The sequence below is a fragment of the Crotalus tigris genome, unplaced genomic scaffold (genome assembly GCF_016545835.1).
Source record: "Crotalus tigris isolate CLP2741 ecotype Arizona unplaced genomic scaffold, ASM1654583v1 scf7180000019856.1557650, whole genome shotgun sequence".
In the NCBI taxonomy this organism is placed as follows: domain Eukaryota; kingdom Metazoa; phylum Chordata; class Lepidosauria; order Squamata; family Viperidae; genus Crotalus; species Crotalus tigris.
Genome location: NW_024097742.1, coordinates 1,330,920 through 1,347,454, shown reverse-complemented (window position 1 = coordinate 1,347,454; position 16,535 = coordinate 1,330,920). Strand labels below are relative to the sequence as shown.

At 38.3% G+C, this 16,535-nt stretch overlaps 1 protein-coding gene across 6 annotated transcripts in view; it reads right to left on the bottom strand.

The window, feature by feature from the left end:
* Nucleotides 1–342: 342 nt before the first annotated feature.
* LOC120317866 (glutamate receptor-interacting protein 2-like) overlaps nucleotides 343–16,535 on the bottom strand; it is a 154,408-nt gene continuing 138,215 nt past the window's right edge. For 5 of the 6 annotated variants that reach the window (XM_039364826.1, XM_039364827.1, XM_039364830.1 and 2 more), the window contains 3 exons: nucleotides 13,103–13,339; nucleotides 7,763–7,909; nucleotides 343–4,363 (listed from right to left, as the gene is read on the bottom strand). In XM_039364826.1, the coding sequence (XP_039220760.1) occupies nucleotides 4,166–4,363; nucleotides 7,763–7,909; nucleotides 13,103–13,339 (582 nt within the window). In that variant the 3' untranslated portion in view covers nucleotides 343–4,165. Of the gene's footprint in view, nucleotides 4,364–7,762; nucleotides 7,910–11,501; nucleotides 11,577–13,102; nucleotides 13,340–16,535 lie in introns of those variants that run through there. The other variant, XR_005559327.1, reaches the window with a different exon arrangement.

The following is a 16,535-nucleotide window of genomic DNA, read 5'->3' as shown; positions in this document are numbered from 1 at the left end:
TCTTAGATCAGAGATCCATACAGATAGTCCTCAATTTACAACCATTTATTTAGTGACCGTTCAAAGTTATAATGGCACTGATAAAAGTGACTTATGATCGTTTCCACACATATGACTGTTGCAGTATCCCATGGTCATGTGATCAAAATTCAGCCGCTTGGCAAGTGGCATGTATTTATTATGATGGTTGCAGTCATATGATCAACTTTTGCAACCCTCTGAAGCAAAGTCAACGGGGAAGCCCAATTCATTTAATAACCATCTTAATAACAGCTGCAATATGATTCACTTAACAACTGTGGCAAGAAAGAGGATAAAATGGGGGCAAAGCTCCCTTATCTGTCTTCCTTAGCAATGGCCTCAATTGTGCTCATAAGTCGAGGACTACTTGTACCAGTGTTTTTTATGCCAATGACAGCAATCCTCTCCTGTCATTTTATGCCAATGACAGCATGAAATGAAGTATTTGTTCTCTTGCCTAATATTGGAAGAAGAATTGGAGAAACTCATAATCAACTATAATATTAATTTCTTTCTTTTAAGCCAAGCTGTAGCCTGATGTTGCATTAATTGATATAATTTAATTTTTATTCAGTATTTTTTGAGTTAACCTAATTTATTATGCTGAGCTGTACCTGTCTGATTTATTACAAAGAATATACAACAGCTGTTAAGTAAATAAATAACGATTTTCTCTGAATAAACTACCTCCTATCAGCACTTGTGACAATGAATTGACATTGAGCAAAGGAAGTGTTCTCGTTTTATTTTTGCATGGCTGTAATTCAGAAGAGGAATTATTGCTATGTCTTATAAAAAAGGGCATTGCGAGAAGACATGTGGAATTGTTTCAAATGACACAGACAGGGTCATGCTTACATGGGACTTTCTGACATTTTCTCCAAGGGAGGCAAAAATTGTAGCAGGCAAGGTTAAGGGCTCTCCTTCGAGATGGACAAACGATGTTGGCTAGTATTTTATCAGAGCCAGTGGTAAAGGCACCAAGGCAAAGCTAGTGATAAAGGGACCAAGCTAAAACCAAGGAGACTGAGTTCTAGTCCCACTTTACCCATGAAAGCCAGCTGGGTGATCTTGGGCCATTCATTCTGTCTCAGCTCAACCCCCTCACAAGGGGGTTGTTGCATGGAAAATAGAAGTAAGGTGGATAATTCACTGTCTTGAATTATTTGTAAAAATAATAAAGGTGAGAAATACATACATACATACATACAGTCTCCCAGACACCCATGGTTGCCAAGTAAAGATTTTGAGCAAATCCTCCTGAATGTTTCAAATTTAACCAGGCTTTTTCTGGTCCAAAAGAGGTTAAATTGTAAACTGAAGAACCACAATAACTAGACCAGCTAGGATCCCTTCCATGTGGCTAAGAATTCATCCAAGAGGAAGGAGGCCATGGTATTACTAGGAAAGAGTAATTTCATTGAATAATTATCCAAGAGAGAGACCTCCCCTGCCTTAACAAGTAGCACTTAATGGCTACCCAAGGGCCAGACCTCCGAATAATATCTGCCTAAAAAGGTTCAAAGATGTTAGACAAAGTAACGAAGCAATATTTTTTAACATTAACTGGAAGTAAAAAATTCCGTGTACAGGTGTCTACTTTCAGCCTCAACGTAATAGCAAATTTGAGTTCCGGGGATTTCATAAACACATTTCTGTACTTATTTGTGAATGTAAAGTCATATGGCAAAGTAAGAATCAGCACTATGACTAAGTTGGGCACAAGCGCTACAATTTTTCCGGAATGTCAGTAGCAGAATTGTAGAAGATGTCTTATGCTGCCATCTTACAAAGACTTCCTTGAAGTAAAGACCTGTCAGTAAGACAAGATGTCTTACTTGTTTCCTTTGCTTATATTATAAATCCTTTGGCTCTCATAATGATCATAAAACTACAGCCACCTTTGTGGAAACAGATGTAAACCCTACAGATAGGTCACTATGATAAGTTAACTTTCTAAAGAAAACATACATTATAATTTATTTTGCTTTATTTAATTTAAAAAAAAAATCTAAGGAATTGTAATACCATTTAAATACACAGATTTACAAATAGGTCCAAAACAGGACTAAAATATTCTTTGAATATTGTGCTTTCATAGATACATAAGAAAATTAGCATATAAAAATATTTTGTACAGGAATACACTCTTAATATATGGATAAAAATACACATTTAATGCATTTCATCTTTATATCATTCAAAATGCATAGGAAGGGATACAAGGGCAATTTTTAAAGCCTTATTAAAAGTCTTCATTAAAAACCTAATTGAAGCCACATGGAGCTTCTGCCATTATGAGAATATTGCATATAAAACCCCCATTTTCCACACATCCATTAGTATTTCTTTTTTGTTTTTTTATGGCACATTATTTAGGTTATGGCAGCAATGGTATGGAATATTGCATACTTTGAGAAGAGAGAATGGCTACAGCTAGAGACAGCCCAATAAGACTCATGCACATCTTGATAAGAAAATCACGGAGATAGCAGTGCTCTGAAATAGCAAAAAAAGATATATATGCTCACAGCTTGGACTGGGTTCAGACTAGAAACCTCCTTGGATCAGCACTCATCTAACAGGTGTTTCCAATCTTGACCAAAACGTGGCATCTCAATATGGATCAAAACAGTAGAAAATGACAACAAAATTAAAACTATTAGAAAGGAAGAGAGAAGCCAGTTTTCCCATTCAGTGAAGTAAATTCCCAAGTAAAGGTCAACTTAAATAGTCAAAATAAAGTGTGGTTCCATAACTCACTAGCATAGGCAATGACTGGCCAGGTAGAAATCACAAATCCTGGCATTTTCCCCTTTTGAAATGAAGAAATCATGGCATGTTTTGAAATTGTTAATTGTAGGCAGATAATTAAAAGAATGTGAGAATCACACACGACAGCACTACAAGAGGATTTGACTCAGGAGGCTGATGCAAGGTCCTGGTTTACAAAGGCATCATGCTCACAAGTCATAGAAGAAAAGGTAATTATTGAAAAACATGGGGATGCTGCTACTGATATGTTACAACAAAGTGTCAAGCAACATCATGAGATTAAACAATTGTACACATTGCACTGGAACAACCCACAGAGGATGTACTTGGAGGTACGAAATCTAGAGACACTGTCTCATGCTACAGAGTAACCAAGGTTCCTTCTACCACCACCATCACACAGATCATTAAGGGGGAGAAGACTTTGATGCAAGTGACTTATGTTCAGCTGCCCACTCATAAATGTGTACAAAAAGGACATCTGGGAACAATTTGGGGCTCTGTTTGTGCTCAAAAATAAACAATGTGGTCCAAGAGACTTCATGTTCCCCATGCAATGCTATATAATAAGTGCTTTCAAGAAATGGTAGATGGAGAGTAAGAAACTCAGTAAGAAATTAAGCTGGGCAATATTTTAAAGGTGAAACATATTTCTGTTACCACCCAAAGAATAAATTACGGGGATTTTGAAGGTGAAAAGTATTTCTGGTATCTCCCAACGAATAAATTATGGGGAAGGTGTTTGTCAGAGCTTCATCTTCTTGATGAACAGGTCTTTTAAATTAAATCCAAAAGTAAAATGTGCACTTAGTTTCAAAGGGATGTGTGACAGTGATCTGTGAGAGTGTGCAGGGGAACTGGAGAAGGGGCTCAAGGAGTGTTGTAGAGATGTCTTTCACACAAAAAAGGGGAATCCATTTTAAGATTAACTTAATTTGATTAAACAAAACAAAAACAGCACCATTTATCCAAGTCCTTCAAGGCCGGGGAAGAGAAGATTGTGCTCTATTAGCCCATGCATTGGAAACACTCATATGATGAGTAAGATTGTTTTCCTGTGGGTGAATTATTCTGGGTGGTGTTGTCAGCAACTGGCTCCACCCCTGACTAGTTCACTCCCTCTCAGTTTGAACCTTCAAAGCCAAGTTGTGTTGACTTCAAAATGTGATCGGTTGGGGGAGAGGAAACATCTCTTCACAGCAACTGACATTACGCAGATTAAGCATAAGTACGAGTGCAAAAGAAAACAAATAAACACAAATAAACGACAACCAAAATAAAAACTCTCACACATCACACAACAGACACCCATTAATTCCTTTGCTCCCACAGAACCTTGAGAAAAGCAGACACCAAGCCTAGCTGTCCTTCAGAGTGTCTGTGCGCTGGTCTTCACCTCCCCTCCCACAGACGGCTGGTCTGGAAAGCTTCTTGGCTCCGGTAGACAAGTATTGGCAATGAAAGCCAGGGGGTTTCGACTGATTACAAGGTCCAACTTATTTCCTGCCTCAGATATCAGAGGAACAGCCAGAGAGCAATCAACGTCCCTTGTACGGATGCAATTCACCTGAAAGAAGGGAAAATCCATGGTGAGATAAGAGGAAAAAGAAGGAAAATATGGAGAGATATAGGGATAAAACAAAGCAGCTGCTTCTTTGCCAAATAAGCTTGCGGGCAGTAAAGGTGGCCTGCAATGGACACGTAGTCCTCAATTTAGGACCACAATTGGGACAGGATTTTCCATCGCTAAGCAAGGTGGTTGTTAAGTGAGTTGCGCTTAATTTTACAATCTTTTTTGCCACAGTCATTAAACAAATCACTGTGATTGTTAAGTGAATCATATGATGCTTAAGAAAAACTGATTTTTCCCATTGACTTTGCTTGTCAGAAGTCGTCTGGGAAGGTCGCAAATGATCATGTGACCCTGGGACATTGTAACCATTGTAAATGCATGTTGGTTGCCGAGTGCCCAAAATTTAATCACATGACCATGGGGATGCTGCAATGGTCATAAGTGCAAGGACTGGATGTAAGTCACTTTTTTTCAGCTCTGTTATAGCTTTAAAGCAGGGGTCTTCAAACTCGGCCCTTTTATGACTCATGGACTTCAACTCCCAGAATTCCTCAGCCAGCATGGCTAAATGAATGGTGCTACCCAGCCCAAGCCAAATCATGCTCTGCTGTATTTCAAAACTGAAGGAAAATATCTATTTCCTTGGGAGGGGGCGAGTTTATAAGGATATAAAATTCTTGCATTCCCCTTAACCTCCAGACAAGAATTTCAGAGCCAAATGGGAATCCTATCACATCCCTTATCAGGCAGCCTCACTCCCAAAATATACTGGCCACGTTAGTTTTTCAGGTATGAAAAGCTGACCTGTAAACTTTTGTAACCCAAGAGAGAAGGGGACTGCTTAAATGTTGAGGATTTTGGAGTTTTTCCCCTTGGAGAGCTTTTCCTCCCTTTTACTTTCTCTATAACAGGCACAACCAAAGGGAATTCTGACATGAACAACATGGACGATCACCAATAGTGGTGGGAACACTTTTGCAGTGCTACAGGGACAACCAGCACAAACTGGTAACAGCAATAACTGGAGCACAAGAGCAGGAAAACCATAACAAGTGCCTCTTTCGATATTTTAGGAGGAATGGCTGAGAAACAAATATACTCATCCCAATAAGCTGGCCTGCAGAATATCTAAGCAGGACTGCGAAGGACCCTCTGGTCCATGTCAGAGGTGGCCACCCTTTATTAGGGCGATGAAATATTCTTGAGGGGGACGCTCTTCTAAAACAGGGCAGGCCTTTCAGGGCTATGGGATTGCAGCTAGTTATGTTGGGACATCCCTGCAATGTGGTTGAGGTTGGATCTTTGAAGAGGGGTTCCAAAAGCGCATCTTCTAAATCCAAAATTCTCTCTAAAAATGAATTTCAAGAGCAGGCCTGGAAATTTTGTCCCCCAGTGTGCATGTGCCTTGAGGGCAACTGTGTGGCCCCTGGATGATTCTCTCCTGCTTTAGCACTTCTGCATTTAGAGTAACTCCTGGAAGCTTTCTTATGTTCCACTTTGATTCCTGAACTGCTGTGGTTTGATTGTACAGCATAAACAAAAGCGAAAAGAGTCTTGGGGAAAAAATAAGTCTTGGGAGACTGAAAACAAGACTATCTTCAGCAAAAAGCAGGCATGGGCCTAGATTCAGGGGCAACAGTGGAGAAACTATGGATATAAGGATGGGCAGATAAGAGAGCAAAATGCATCTAATGGAAGGGGCTTTTCCTGTCGCTTATATTTCTGAAAGGGAAATATTGGCAATTTTTTTCCCTACTAAATGTTTCATAATAAACTGATTTCTAAGGAAAACAAGAGGTTAACAGAACTGGCTTTTAAAGACTGAAGATCAATATACTTTCTCCATTTGAACTTTAATTACTGGGTACTGGACAAAGGGTTCTCTATCTTCCTAGTGACTAAATAATAATGGAAAATGTTTTTCCCCTGCGGGTAAAGAAAAGATGTCAGAGAAAGGAGAGAGGCTAACTGGCAGAAAAAAAAAAAAAAAAACAATGGCCTCCTTCATTTTCTCTTGTAATTGGACTAAATACAGGTAGTCCTCGATTTACAGCATTTCATTTAGTGACCATTCAAAGAGACTTATGACTGTTTTTTTACACTTATGACCATCGCAGCATCCCCATGGTCCTGTGATCAAAATTCAGATGCTTGGCAACTGGTTCATATTTATGACGGTTGCAGCATTCCAGGGTCGTGTGATTTCCTTTTGCGACCTTCTGACAAGCAAAGTCAAGGGGAAAGCAGATTCCCTTAACAACCGTGTTGCTAGAGCCGTCGTAGCGCAGTGGTTAGAGTACATTATTGCTAATTCTGCTGACTGCCAGAAGTTCGAATCTCACCAGGTTCATGATTGACTCAGCCTTCCATCCTTCTGAGGTCGGTAAAATGAGGACCCAGATTGTTGGGGGCAATAGGCTGACTCTGTAAACTGCTTAGAGAGGGTTGTATATAAGTCTATGTGCTATTGCTACTAACTTAACAACCGCAATGATTCACTTAAAAACTCTGGCGAAAAAGGTCATAAAATGGGGCAAAACTCAATTCACAATTTTCTCAGCAACATAAAGTTTTGGGCTCAATTGTGGTCGTAAGTCAAGGACTACCTGTAGCTCATTTCTGAGACAATCAAGAAGTGTAGAAAAGAAAAATCAGTTGGCAATTCCCTTTTTATGCTTTCCCCTTCTTGCTGGTTTAAAAACAAATTCCTTCCTGTGGTAAATAACAAGGTTGGGAAAAGGTTTTCTTTGGGGCTGAGGCAGAGGGGAAAAGAAATTAGCTACAGTCATGACCCTGTTTTGCTTCTCCCTTCACCAGCTGTTTTTTAATTTCTTCAGTGCCTGAAGGGAAAGCCATCTGTCCTTCCAATCTTCCATCTCCCAGACAAATCACAGAGATTTGTTGTTTTTTAACATGAATTTTATTTTAATTGGAATGTTTTTATTGCCTATTTCAGTTTGCTTTTAATGTTGCTTGTTTGTATAATTGCTTTTATTGAAGATTGCTTGTTCTTTCTTTTTGTTTATTGCAGTGGGCTCCTTTGGGAGGAACGGTGGAGAAGAAGACAATGACTAACAAAAATAATTAAAAATAACTATGTGGCTTTTCTGAGTATGTTGACAGGGTGGTGGAGAAGGGACAGAATTATTGAGCAAAAGCTTAGCTGAACACTAATGCTCTAGAACTGAAGGGGAGATTTAAGAAGACAGAGACATAATTTTAAATTAGTGACACAAACATAGCTGCCTTTCTATGGGTGAAATTGCACAATACAAAAAGAGAGGGAAGGTAAGCGTGTTTCAGGTAGGACCTCTAATAATCACAGGTAGCCAAAACCCATCTAAAAACTCTTTAAGAAACAATTTTTCTTCCCCATCCTTTGCAATTGATTACCTGGAGGACTCTGTCATAAGGCTTGAGTCCACATTGGTCAGCTGGCCCACCTGGACGGATCATATTCACATAGACACCCTTTTCTAGCAAGCCATCAGAGACACTGAACCCAAAGTCTTCAGTCTCGGGATCCTTGTAAATTGTCATCTATAGGAAAAGGCAACTTTCATTAGAATGACGGTAAAAATGAACTTGGGTATATAAGATGGAGATGCTGAAGAGGGAAAGTGACATTATAAAATATTCAACAACTTGGTTGTCCCAAAGGCTCTTTTTTCAAAAGGCAACTGGACTTTGTTTTCCCTTGAAGACATTTCACTTCTCATCTAAGAAGCTTCTTCAGAACTGGAAAAGTTTCTTGGATGAGAAGCGAAACGTCTTCAAGGAAAAACAAAGTCCAGTTGCCTTTTGAAAAAAGCACTTTTGGGACAACCATGACCTGGATGACTGAGAGTCTCCATAGATATTTAACAACTTGGGCAACATGAGGTGTCCATAGTACTACTCTACCTCACTTTTCAGACCCAGAAGACTTGAATTCAAGACCTTACTCAGCCATTGCCATGGGACAATTTACTTTCTTTCAAGCTGAATTAGTTAACAAGTTTGGTAAAAAAAAATATTAGAGGTGTAAGATGCATTATCAAGGTTTGCTACTTTCTTTTCCTTGAAGAAAAATTGGATTACAGGTAAATAAGGGCTGTAAACATGTTCTACTGCAGGAGCATTTTTAATTTTAAATTGAATCATCCATAGAACTGTGCTCACGAACCCAGATAATACAACTTTTATCCTGCTCCAAAAGTGTAACACTATTTTATTTAGAACAATCATGAAGCCAATAGAAACCATGATTTCTAGACGGATAGAAGACATTTATATGCAGGAACTTCAGTCATCCACACGTTAATAAAAATAATAAAGGTACATAAAGGTAATTAAGCTCCTATATTCAGTTAGCTCAAGCGTTTCCCAATTACTCAGTACTATCCTTGAAAGCTTCGCTGACTAGACATTCAGCCACCCAACCCCATCCGTTTTTTGCAGAGATTTCAAAACTGCATCACTCAGTAACACAAGTCAATCTGAAAGATACAAAGTCTGTGATTGGCTTTGATTCATTAAGAGTGGATAATCTTTGACTATGTTATCATAAATTATCCTCAGTGCTGAGATCCCCAATATGTCCTGGACCCTTCCTTAACCACTCACCTTTTTAACATTCTTTAGATACCATTATTTATTTTTGTTAATGGGAGGTTGTCATATTTCAAAACAAGGTACTAGTATCATGATTATCCCTAAGAATTCCTTTAGTTCCATGTGTGTTCAGATTTATTCTTTTAAAAGAAGGAGCGTATTCACAACAACCCAGTGCATTTCAGTATTTGTGTTGTGCTTTTATCTCAAAAGACAAAAAGTAGAGGACACCTTTGGGGGGGAGGGGAGAAGGAAAAAGATCAGAATTGGAATAAAGAATTTCTTCACCAGTTTGTTTTATGGTGAACGGATGTTTGTGACTGATCTCTCCCAACACGAGAGCCATGTTAATGGCCAAGCTACCATGTGATAGGTCTTCTGCTGTGTTCCAAATTCCAAATGTGCTCTTTGTTCCTAAAAACTGAAAAGTGGACAACCTTTTGGTGTCAAAATTGGTATCATTAGCCATGCTATGTTCAGGTTTTGAGAAGGGAGAAGGAACCTTGATAAGATACCTTCAGATGATCTTTCTCTGTGATTGGAACTGCCTGTCCTCTTCATATGGTCCCCTGCTACCTTCCACAATGTACCACCGCCCAAAGATACATATTGGGAATTTTAACCAAAAAAACTATTCATCCCAGAGCTAGAAAGAGAATTTGGCTATGGAAAAGGTAAAGAAGCAATCAGAAACTTACAACCAATATAGGCAATTATGAAAAGAGAGTTATTAGTTACACTTTTATTAGTTACACTACATTTGGGTAACTCTGTGGTGCTCACTGGAGATGAGGAAAGGCTTAGGTGAGATGAAAAAGAAGGCAAGAAAGGAGACAGATTTCTAATTAGGGAGGCGAAAGAGAATGAAAAGTACACATCATCTTCGGCCAAAGAGGCAGGAGAAAGCTGTTTGATGGTCAGACAGGAAACAGAATGAGAGAAGGAAGTAAGGTTAAAAAAATGCTATTGTTTTCAAAACCTGACTATAGGTTGAATTAGGGTGAAGGATATTTTGTAACAGGGATATAGAGGGTTTTTTTTAATTGGAATGCCAGGGTTGGACAAGTTAATGATCAATACTCACTGAGCGAAGTCACTTGGGTTTTGCCAACATGCTGCAACTTATCTATGAAAAGACTGGAAAAAGGTTATGACAGAGTGGATATTTGATAGCCAGTTGAGGCAATAAAAGTTCCTTTACCTGCCTCTTCTCTCCTTCCAACCCTCTTATAAGGCACTAAGCTTGGCGGAAGCAATGAAACTACCTTGCTGAACAAGGGATGTATATTTTGAGAACTGCCTGGTTGAAGGAACTCTCAGGGCAGAAAATAAAAATATAACTACCTACTAATTATGTAAAGTGTTTTTTTTTTTTTTTAAAAAAAGGAAAAATAAAGTTGTTCAAAAGAGTTATGATTTTATTTTCTCCATAAGGGCATTTAGTACAAAAAATGTAGAATTTCTATTATTAATGAAAACAGCATATATCTATATTGCAATCAGATATGCTAATGGGAGCCTTAAATATTACAGCCTTAAAGTTGCTATTTTTCCATTCAGTGAATAGTTGTGTTTCTCTTAAATCTGGCGTATATTCCAAAAGTCTTCAATTAAAATTAATTTCAGGAAGGCAGGGGCAAGAATTCCTTTAGAAGTCAGAGGCTTTGGATGGCAACAGTTATGCAGAGCATTTGCAAAAATAATCCATTACATTTTTATTAGCAAACTAGCTAAGTTGGGTTAGGTGGACAGTTAGCTTTTAAGTATATGACAATTAAATTGACACTTGGCTCAAAATTCATTAAGTGTTCCTCATCAAATTGATGTCAAATGGAATTCAGTCCTAGGCCTTGTACTACCGTATATGCCGGCGTACAAGGCGACCCAGCATATAAGACGACCCCCGTCTTTATCGCCGGGCCACATTCCTAGAACATCATCTTATACACCGGAAACTACCAGTATTTCCGGCGTATAAGATGACTCGGCATATAAGACGACCCCCGTCTTTGGCACCGATTTCAGCGCTCGTGGAAGTCATCTTATACGCCGGGATTTACGGTATATACCAGGGAGGTAGGAGGTGTGAATATATGTATATATGTATTTTATTTTATTGTATTGTATTGTATTTTTCTGAATGGATTGTTGAAGAGATAGAAGGGCTCCTTAAGGAACGTTTGTTATTAAATTATCAAATGACACCAAACTGGTAGGATAGCTAATATCTTAGAAGATAAGAAAAAGAACTTAAGAGCAATCTTGATCCTAGAGAAGAGGCTAAAATTAACAGAATGAAATTCAATAGAGAAAAATGCAACATTCTTTAAAGAGAAATCAAATGCATAGGTAAGATGGAGAATATCTAGCTTGAAAACAGCACATAAAAATACTGGAATAATGGTTGATTGAAAATGGAATAAATAGCAGCAGTGTGATGTGGCTGACAAAAAGCGAAATTTAATTTTAAACGTTATAGAAGTTCAATTTCCAAATTGCGAGAATTGCTCCACTTTATCCTCCTTTAATCCAATCTCACCTCCAACAATGTCTTCTCCTGGGCACAGCTTTTAAGGATTCAGAGAAACTTAGAAGGCCCACTGAGACATATTCACTGAAGTAGTAAAATAAAAGCAAAGATGGGGGAATTAGGATTGTTTTCTAATAACTGTCCATAATAATAAGAGACCCCAAGTATGGTTAGTTTTAGTTTTAAGAAGCAAAAAAAAAAAGCAAATAGGAATGATCCAGTTTAAAATAGGTTGCCTCAGCTTGCTCTCAAATGAACCCTATGTAAATAAAGCGCTTGATTTTTAACTAAATCTTGAAGTAGTTCCAGTAACCAAAAGTCTTGTGGGAAAGGCCGGCGCCAGAGTAAATATTCCCATGCAAGAGGTTAATGGTTTACATGTCATTAGATATCTCTGATAACCACAGAATTTGTATTTTGAACCTCCAGTTTTTCAGAATGATAAACACAAGAAAAGGAAAACATCATTGTGAGTCCAGTACAGAGGTCCTCACCCAGTCTCTGGCTGTCACCAATAAAATGATATTTGGACAATTATGAAAAATATGGTAGACATTCTCTTCTTAAGCCAGGCATGTGGGGAACTCCATTCTTCTAATACTAGTGGCTCATAAAAGCTGCTTCTCTTGTCGTTGGATGACTGCCTTATACTTGGTCAGTAGCGACTTTCCATGGTTTTACACAGCTTCTCTGGAGATGGAGGGGCTAACCTTAGCACATTTCATTGAGCTGTTATCTAAATCAGCATTGTTCTAAGGAATTGGAAGAAGAAGCTGAATCCTCACAGGAGAGATACTTGATGCTATTGGTTCAGTGGAATACTCCACTTCCTACTACCCTGTTCCCCTGAAAGTAAGGCCTACCCTGAAAATAATCCATAGCTTGATTTTTGAGGGTGGGCCTAATATAAGCCCTACCCCAAAGATAAGCCTTAGTTTTGGGGCGAGGCGCACCTAAAAATCAAGCTAGGGTGGGGGTGGGGTGTGTGGATCTGCCCCATGAGCTCTATACACACTTAGCTTGCAGCCAGGCCTCTCCTCGCCGGCCACTTCTTCTGAGGCATCTTCTGCAGCCAGTCTGCATTTCGCAGTCAGAGGCCTTTCCAAGAAGGCCAATGCAGCCAAGAATCAAGCTATGGATTCAATCCATAGCTCTGTTCTGCAAGAGATCTGCAGCTGAGGACTGAGCTATGGATTGAATCCATAGCTCGGTACTTGTCTGCAGAGACCTTCCGGAAAGGCTTGACTGCAAAATGTAGGCTGGAATGCAGCTGCAGCATGAAGCTGCTCCTTCGGCCCAAGAAGAAGTGAGCTGGCTGGGTGGGTCTGTCAGTGCCAGAGGGGAGTAAGACATCCCCCAAAAGTAAGACCTGGTGCCTCTTTTGGAGGCAAAAATAAATAAATAAGACCCATAACTATTTTTGGGTAAACACGGGTATTTGATGTTTGATACTCAAACACAGTGAAGCAGTCAGTGAAGCAACCACTGTATTTTCTTTAATTATTTTTTTAAAAAATAAAATAAAATACAAGGGACATGAGAGATTATCCCACAGATGCCAAACTTAGTATGAAACCATTATTCAGCATGCACATGTACAAGATACACACCTTATGCAGCTCAAGAGGAGTTGGAGACATGATTTCTTGAATCTCATCCTTTATCGTCTTTATCTCCAAATCCTTGTCATTCTTAGTAGGGGTCACATTGTTGTTGCTCTGCACTTCACCTGAGCTCTTGGGGTTGCTCTTCCTTGCTGGGCTCAGTCCTGACTGGTTCACAGAGTTCCTGGGCAATTTGCCCCCATTGAGGCTCAGATTATGTACACTACCAGCCATGATGGATGCCTATAGGAAACAAAAGCAAACAAAGAAAAACAATAGAATGGGATCAGCCATATACAAGAAAAAGTGAGACTTCCGGTTCCGGTTCGCGGCATCCTTAGTCGCATGTGGAGACTTGTCTCCTCATCAGCTAGTTTTCCCTTTGCCGGTAGACCCCTTATGCAGGTCGAAAGTCGCCCTGGAGGGTGTGACTTCTGTCGAGGAGGCTTTGCTCGGCTGCAGAGGAGCGGCAGCTCCTCCAGCTGTCCAAGCTATCTCTGAGGGCTGATAGAGAAAAAGATGGGCCAATAAAATGGCCGATCACCCTGCTGTTTCAAACCGCAAGTCAAAGAACATCTAAGCTGTAAGAACCTCCATGGTGAATCCAGGTGAGACTTTTCCTTGCTACTCTCCCTACTCTATTTTGTTTTTTGTACCTGTAAGAGGCTTGTTGGAATTATTTCCCTGGCTTGAAAAAGCAGCTTCTACATGTTTGGGAAGAAAGGCGTTGTATAAAAATAGAACAAAATTTTAAAGACTATATTTTATTTCCATATTTTTGGGGGTACAGAATTTTTTTTTCACTTTCTAAGAACTGTACTATCATCTTATGCTGGAATATTATTTCTTTCTTCACATTATACTTTAAAAGATAGAAAAAAGGAAATGGTGTCTGGAAAAGATCTTTTTTTAACCTACTGAGGACATCTAGTGGTGAAAACTTAATACTGTAAGATGGAATAGACCTGACCTTCAAATTATTTTGAAGAGAAAAGATAAGCTGTGCAGCTGTGGGAATTGTGGGGGTGGACACTGCCTAACTTTTATTAAATATAGCCTCCACAAAAAAAGAAAAAGAGACTCTTTTTAATTACTACCAAAGTGGAGAAACCTCAGTTACAATTAAACTGTAAACTTATATTGGAAAAGATCTATGAGGCTACTGCAGAAATATGTGCTACAATGAAAGAGTTTACTACAGAATTAAGATCCAGAAATCTCACTTCAAATATACAAACTGATGTCTAGACTACATCTGACTATTCTATAAATCAAAACATACTAGAAGAGGAATCAACAGAGATAAAAGAGGAACTTATTCTATCCTATAAACTTTCCATCTGTAACTTTGAGGAACAGAAGAAGCAAAGATTGAGATTTGAAACTACAAAGCAACAATGCTTTAAGGATAAGAGAAATAGATGTCTAATGCAGAGGATGGGATTCCTATCCTTTCAAAGGCCACTGCAAGCAACAAAAAAGATCTTCTGGCTGAAAGGAAAGCTTGGTTATGGAAACCTGCCTGGCACAGAAAAAAAAGCCAGAATCAGACTGAAAAAAGAAATATAAAATGGTGTAATAGATTAAAAGGCAATGCTGGATTTATGGACTGTTTTAAGGATTAACATTTAGAGTTAGAAGTAAGAAAAAAATAAAAATATATAGGAGGGTGATTGTTAGAATAGATATTTAAAATAGATTAAGAATGTACCTTTGGGAATAATAGATTTATTTTGATGAAAATTATTATGTATTAGAATTGAAAAAATGTTGACTTTTTAGATTTGGATGGTTTCAATAATTTACTGAGTGTTTTAAATTAGTAACATGACCTTTCTGTATGATAACATAGATGTGATAAGACATGATAATCAGTTGGATGAAATTTGAATTTTGTTTAATGAACTGAAATGATTTAGGGTTTAACATTATTCTGTTATCTTAAAGAGATTGATTGATTGTGGGATTATATATGTATAGGGTAGATTAATATTTTATTTTAATTAGGATATCTATTGATAAGAAGAAGAAATAAATGAGATTGGTGATAAAATGAGGGATGTGAGAGATTAAGAATTAGAATATGTCTGGAAGGGATACCTGAATTGATAACTTGTTGATTTAAAGTTAAATTTGATTATGGTAATTGTAAACTGACAAAGTTTTAAAACAGGTTTAGCAGTAATAGAAATTTAAATTAGAAATGGAATATTTTAAACGTATTATGCTATTTGAGGGAAATAGAGAGGGGACAGTGAATGTATTGAGTTGTTTATATATGTTTTCACTTTTGAATGTTTGATTACCCAAACACCACAGTGTGTCCTGAGTACCTTTTCTTAAGAATTAAAAAAACAATAAAATGTGTTTAAAAAAAAAAGAAAAAGGAAGGCTTCAGAATTCATAGGTTGATGTGAAACGAAAATCTTCAGCACTGCAGATATTAAATTCTGCCTTTCTCCAACAAATATCTAGTTTGCCAACTCTTACATATACCTAGCATTCTCTCCTTCAAAAGAGAGCTAAGAAAACACTGGCAAACAAGGACATTCTGAGACATTGTAAGACACAATGGTCAATACGCTTCAGATGTATTTGCTACTGAATGGCAATTTCTGTCTCAGCTTTGTCATGTATCCACTGGCTTCTGTGACTATGTTAAATGTCCACTGGGATACACAGCCCAATGTGTGTTACAGTATGTGAAGAGACACCGTGTTGCAGTGTTCCACATCATGTCACCCTGTTGGCCTTAGAAGAAATTTGATTGTTCCAAACAAATCATAAGTCATCTTTTAAGTTAAGTTTAAGAAAAAGGATAGCAAACCCAGATTTTCCCTGGGCAATGTTATGAAAGGCATGTCAAGCAGCTTGACTACAACTTTATAAAAGGTTATTCTGAATTTTGGAGAACATAGTGTTCTAAAACCTGTCTGTAAGTTTGTTGCTTTCTTTATATCTGTGGTCCTCAATGTGTGATCTGTGGACCACTGCTGAGTCCACCTGGTGCTCTGGTCTCCAGCTTCCCCTGTAATCAGCTCCAGTCAACTGGCCAGCAGTCTGTTTGTTGTCTAAGTCTTGCCTTCTTCCCACATTCTATTACTATTACTACTACTACTACTACTACTACTACTACTACTACTACTACTACTACTATTATTATTATTATTATTATTATTATTATTATTATTATTATTATTATTATTATGGATCATCGCACAGTCAGCCAGATGTTCAGACTGGATTTGGCATTTTGTCTACCTATCGAGTCCTTACCCAGGACCTGGGATAGGCAGATGTGAATGTTTGATGGTATTACAGATATCGTCGCAGGATGGAAGCAGTTCCTAATAAGGCCGCCTTTTGAAATTGACTAATAGCGAATTTGTCAATGCCAATGGTGTTCAAATGGTGCTCCAGTTGTTTTGGGATTGCACCC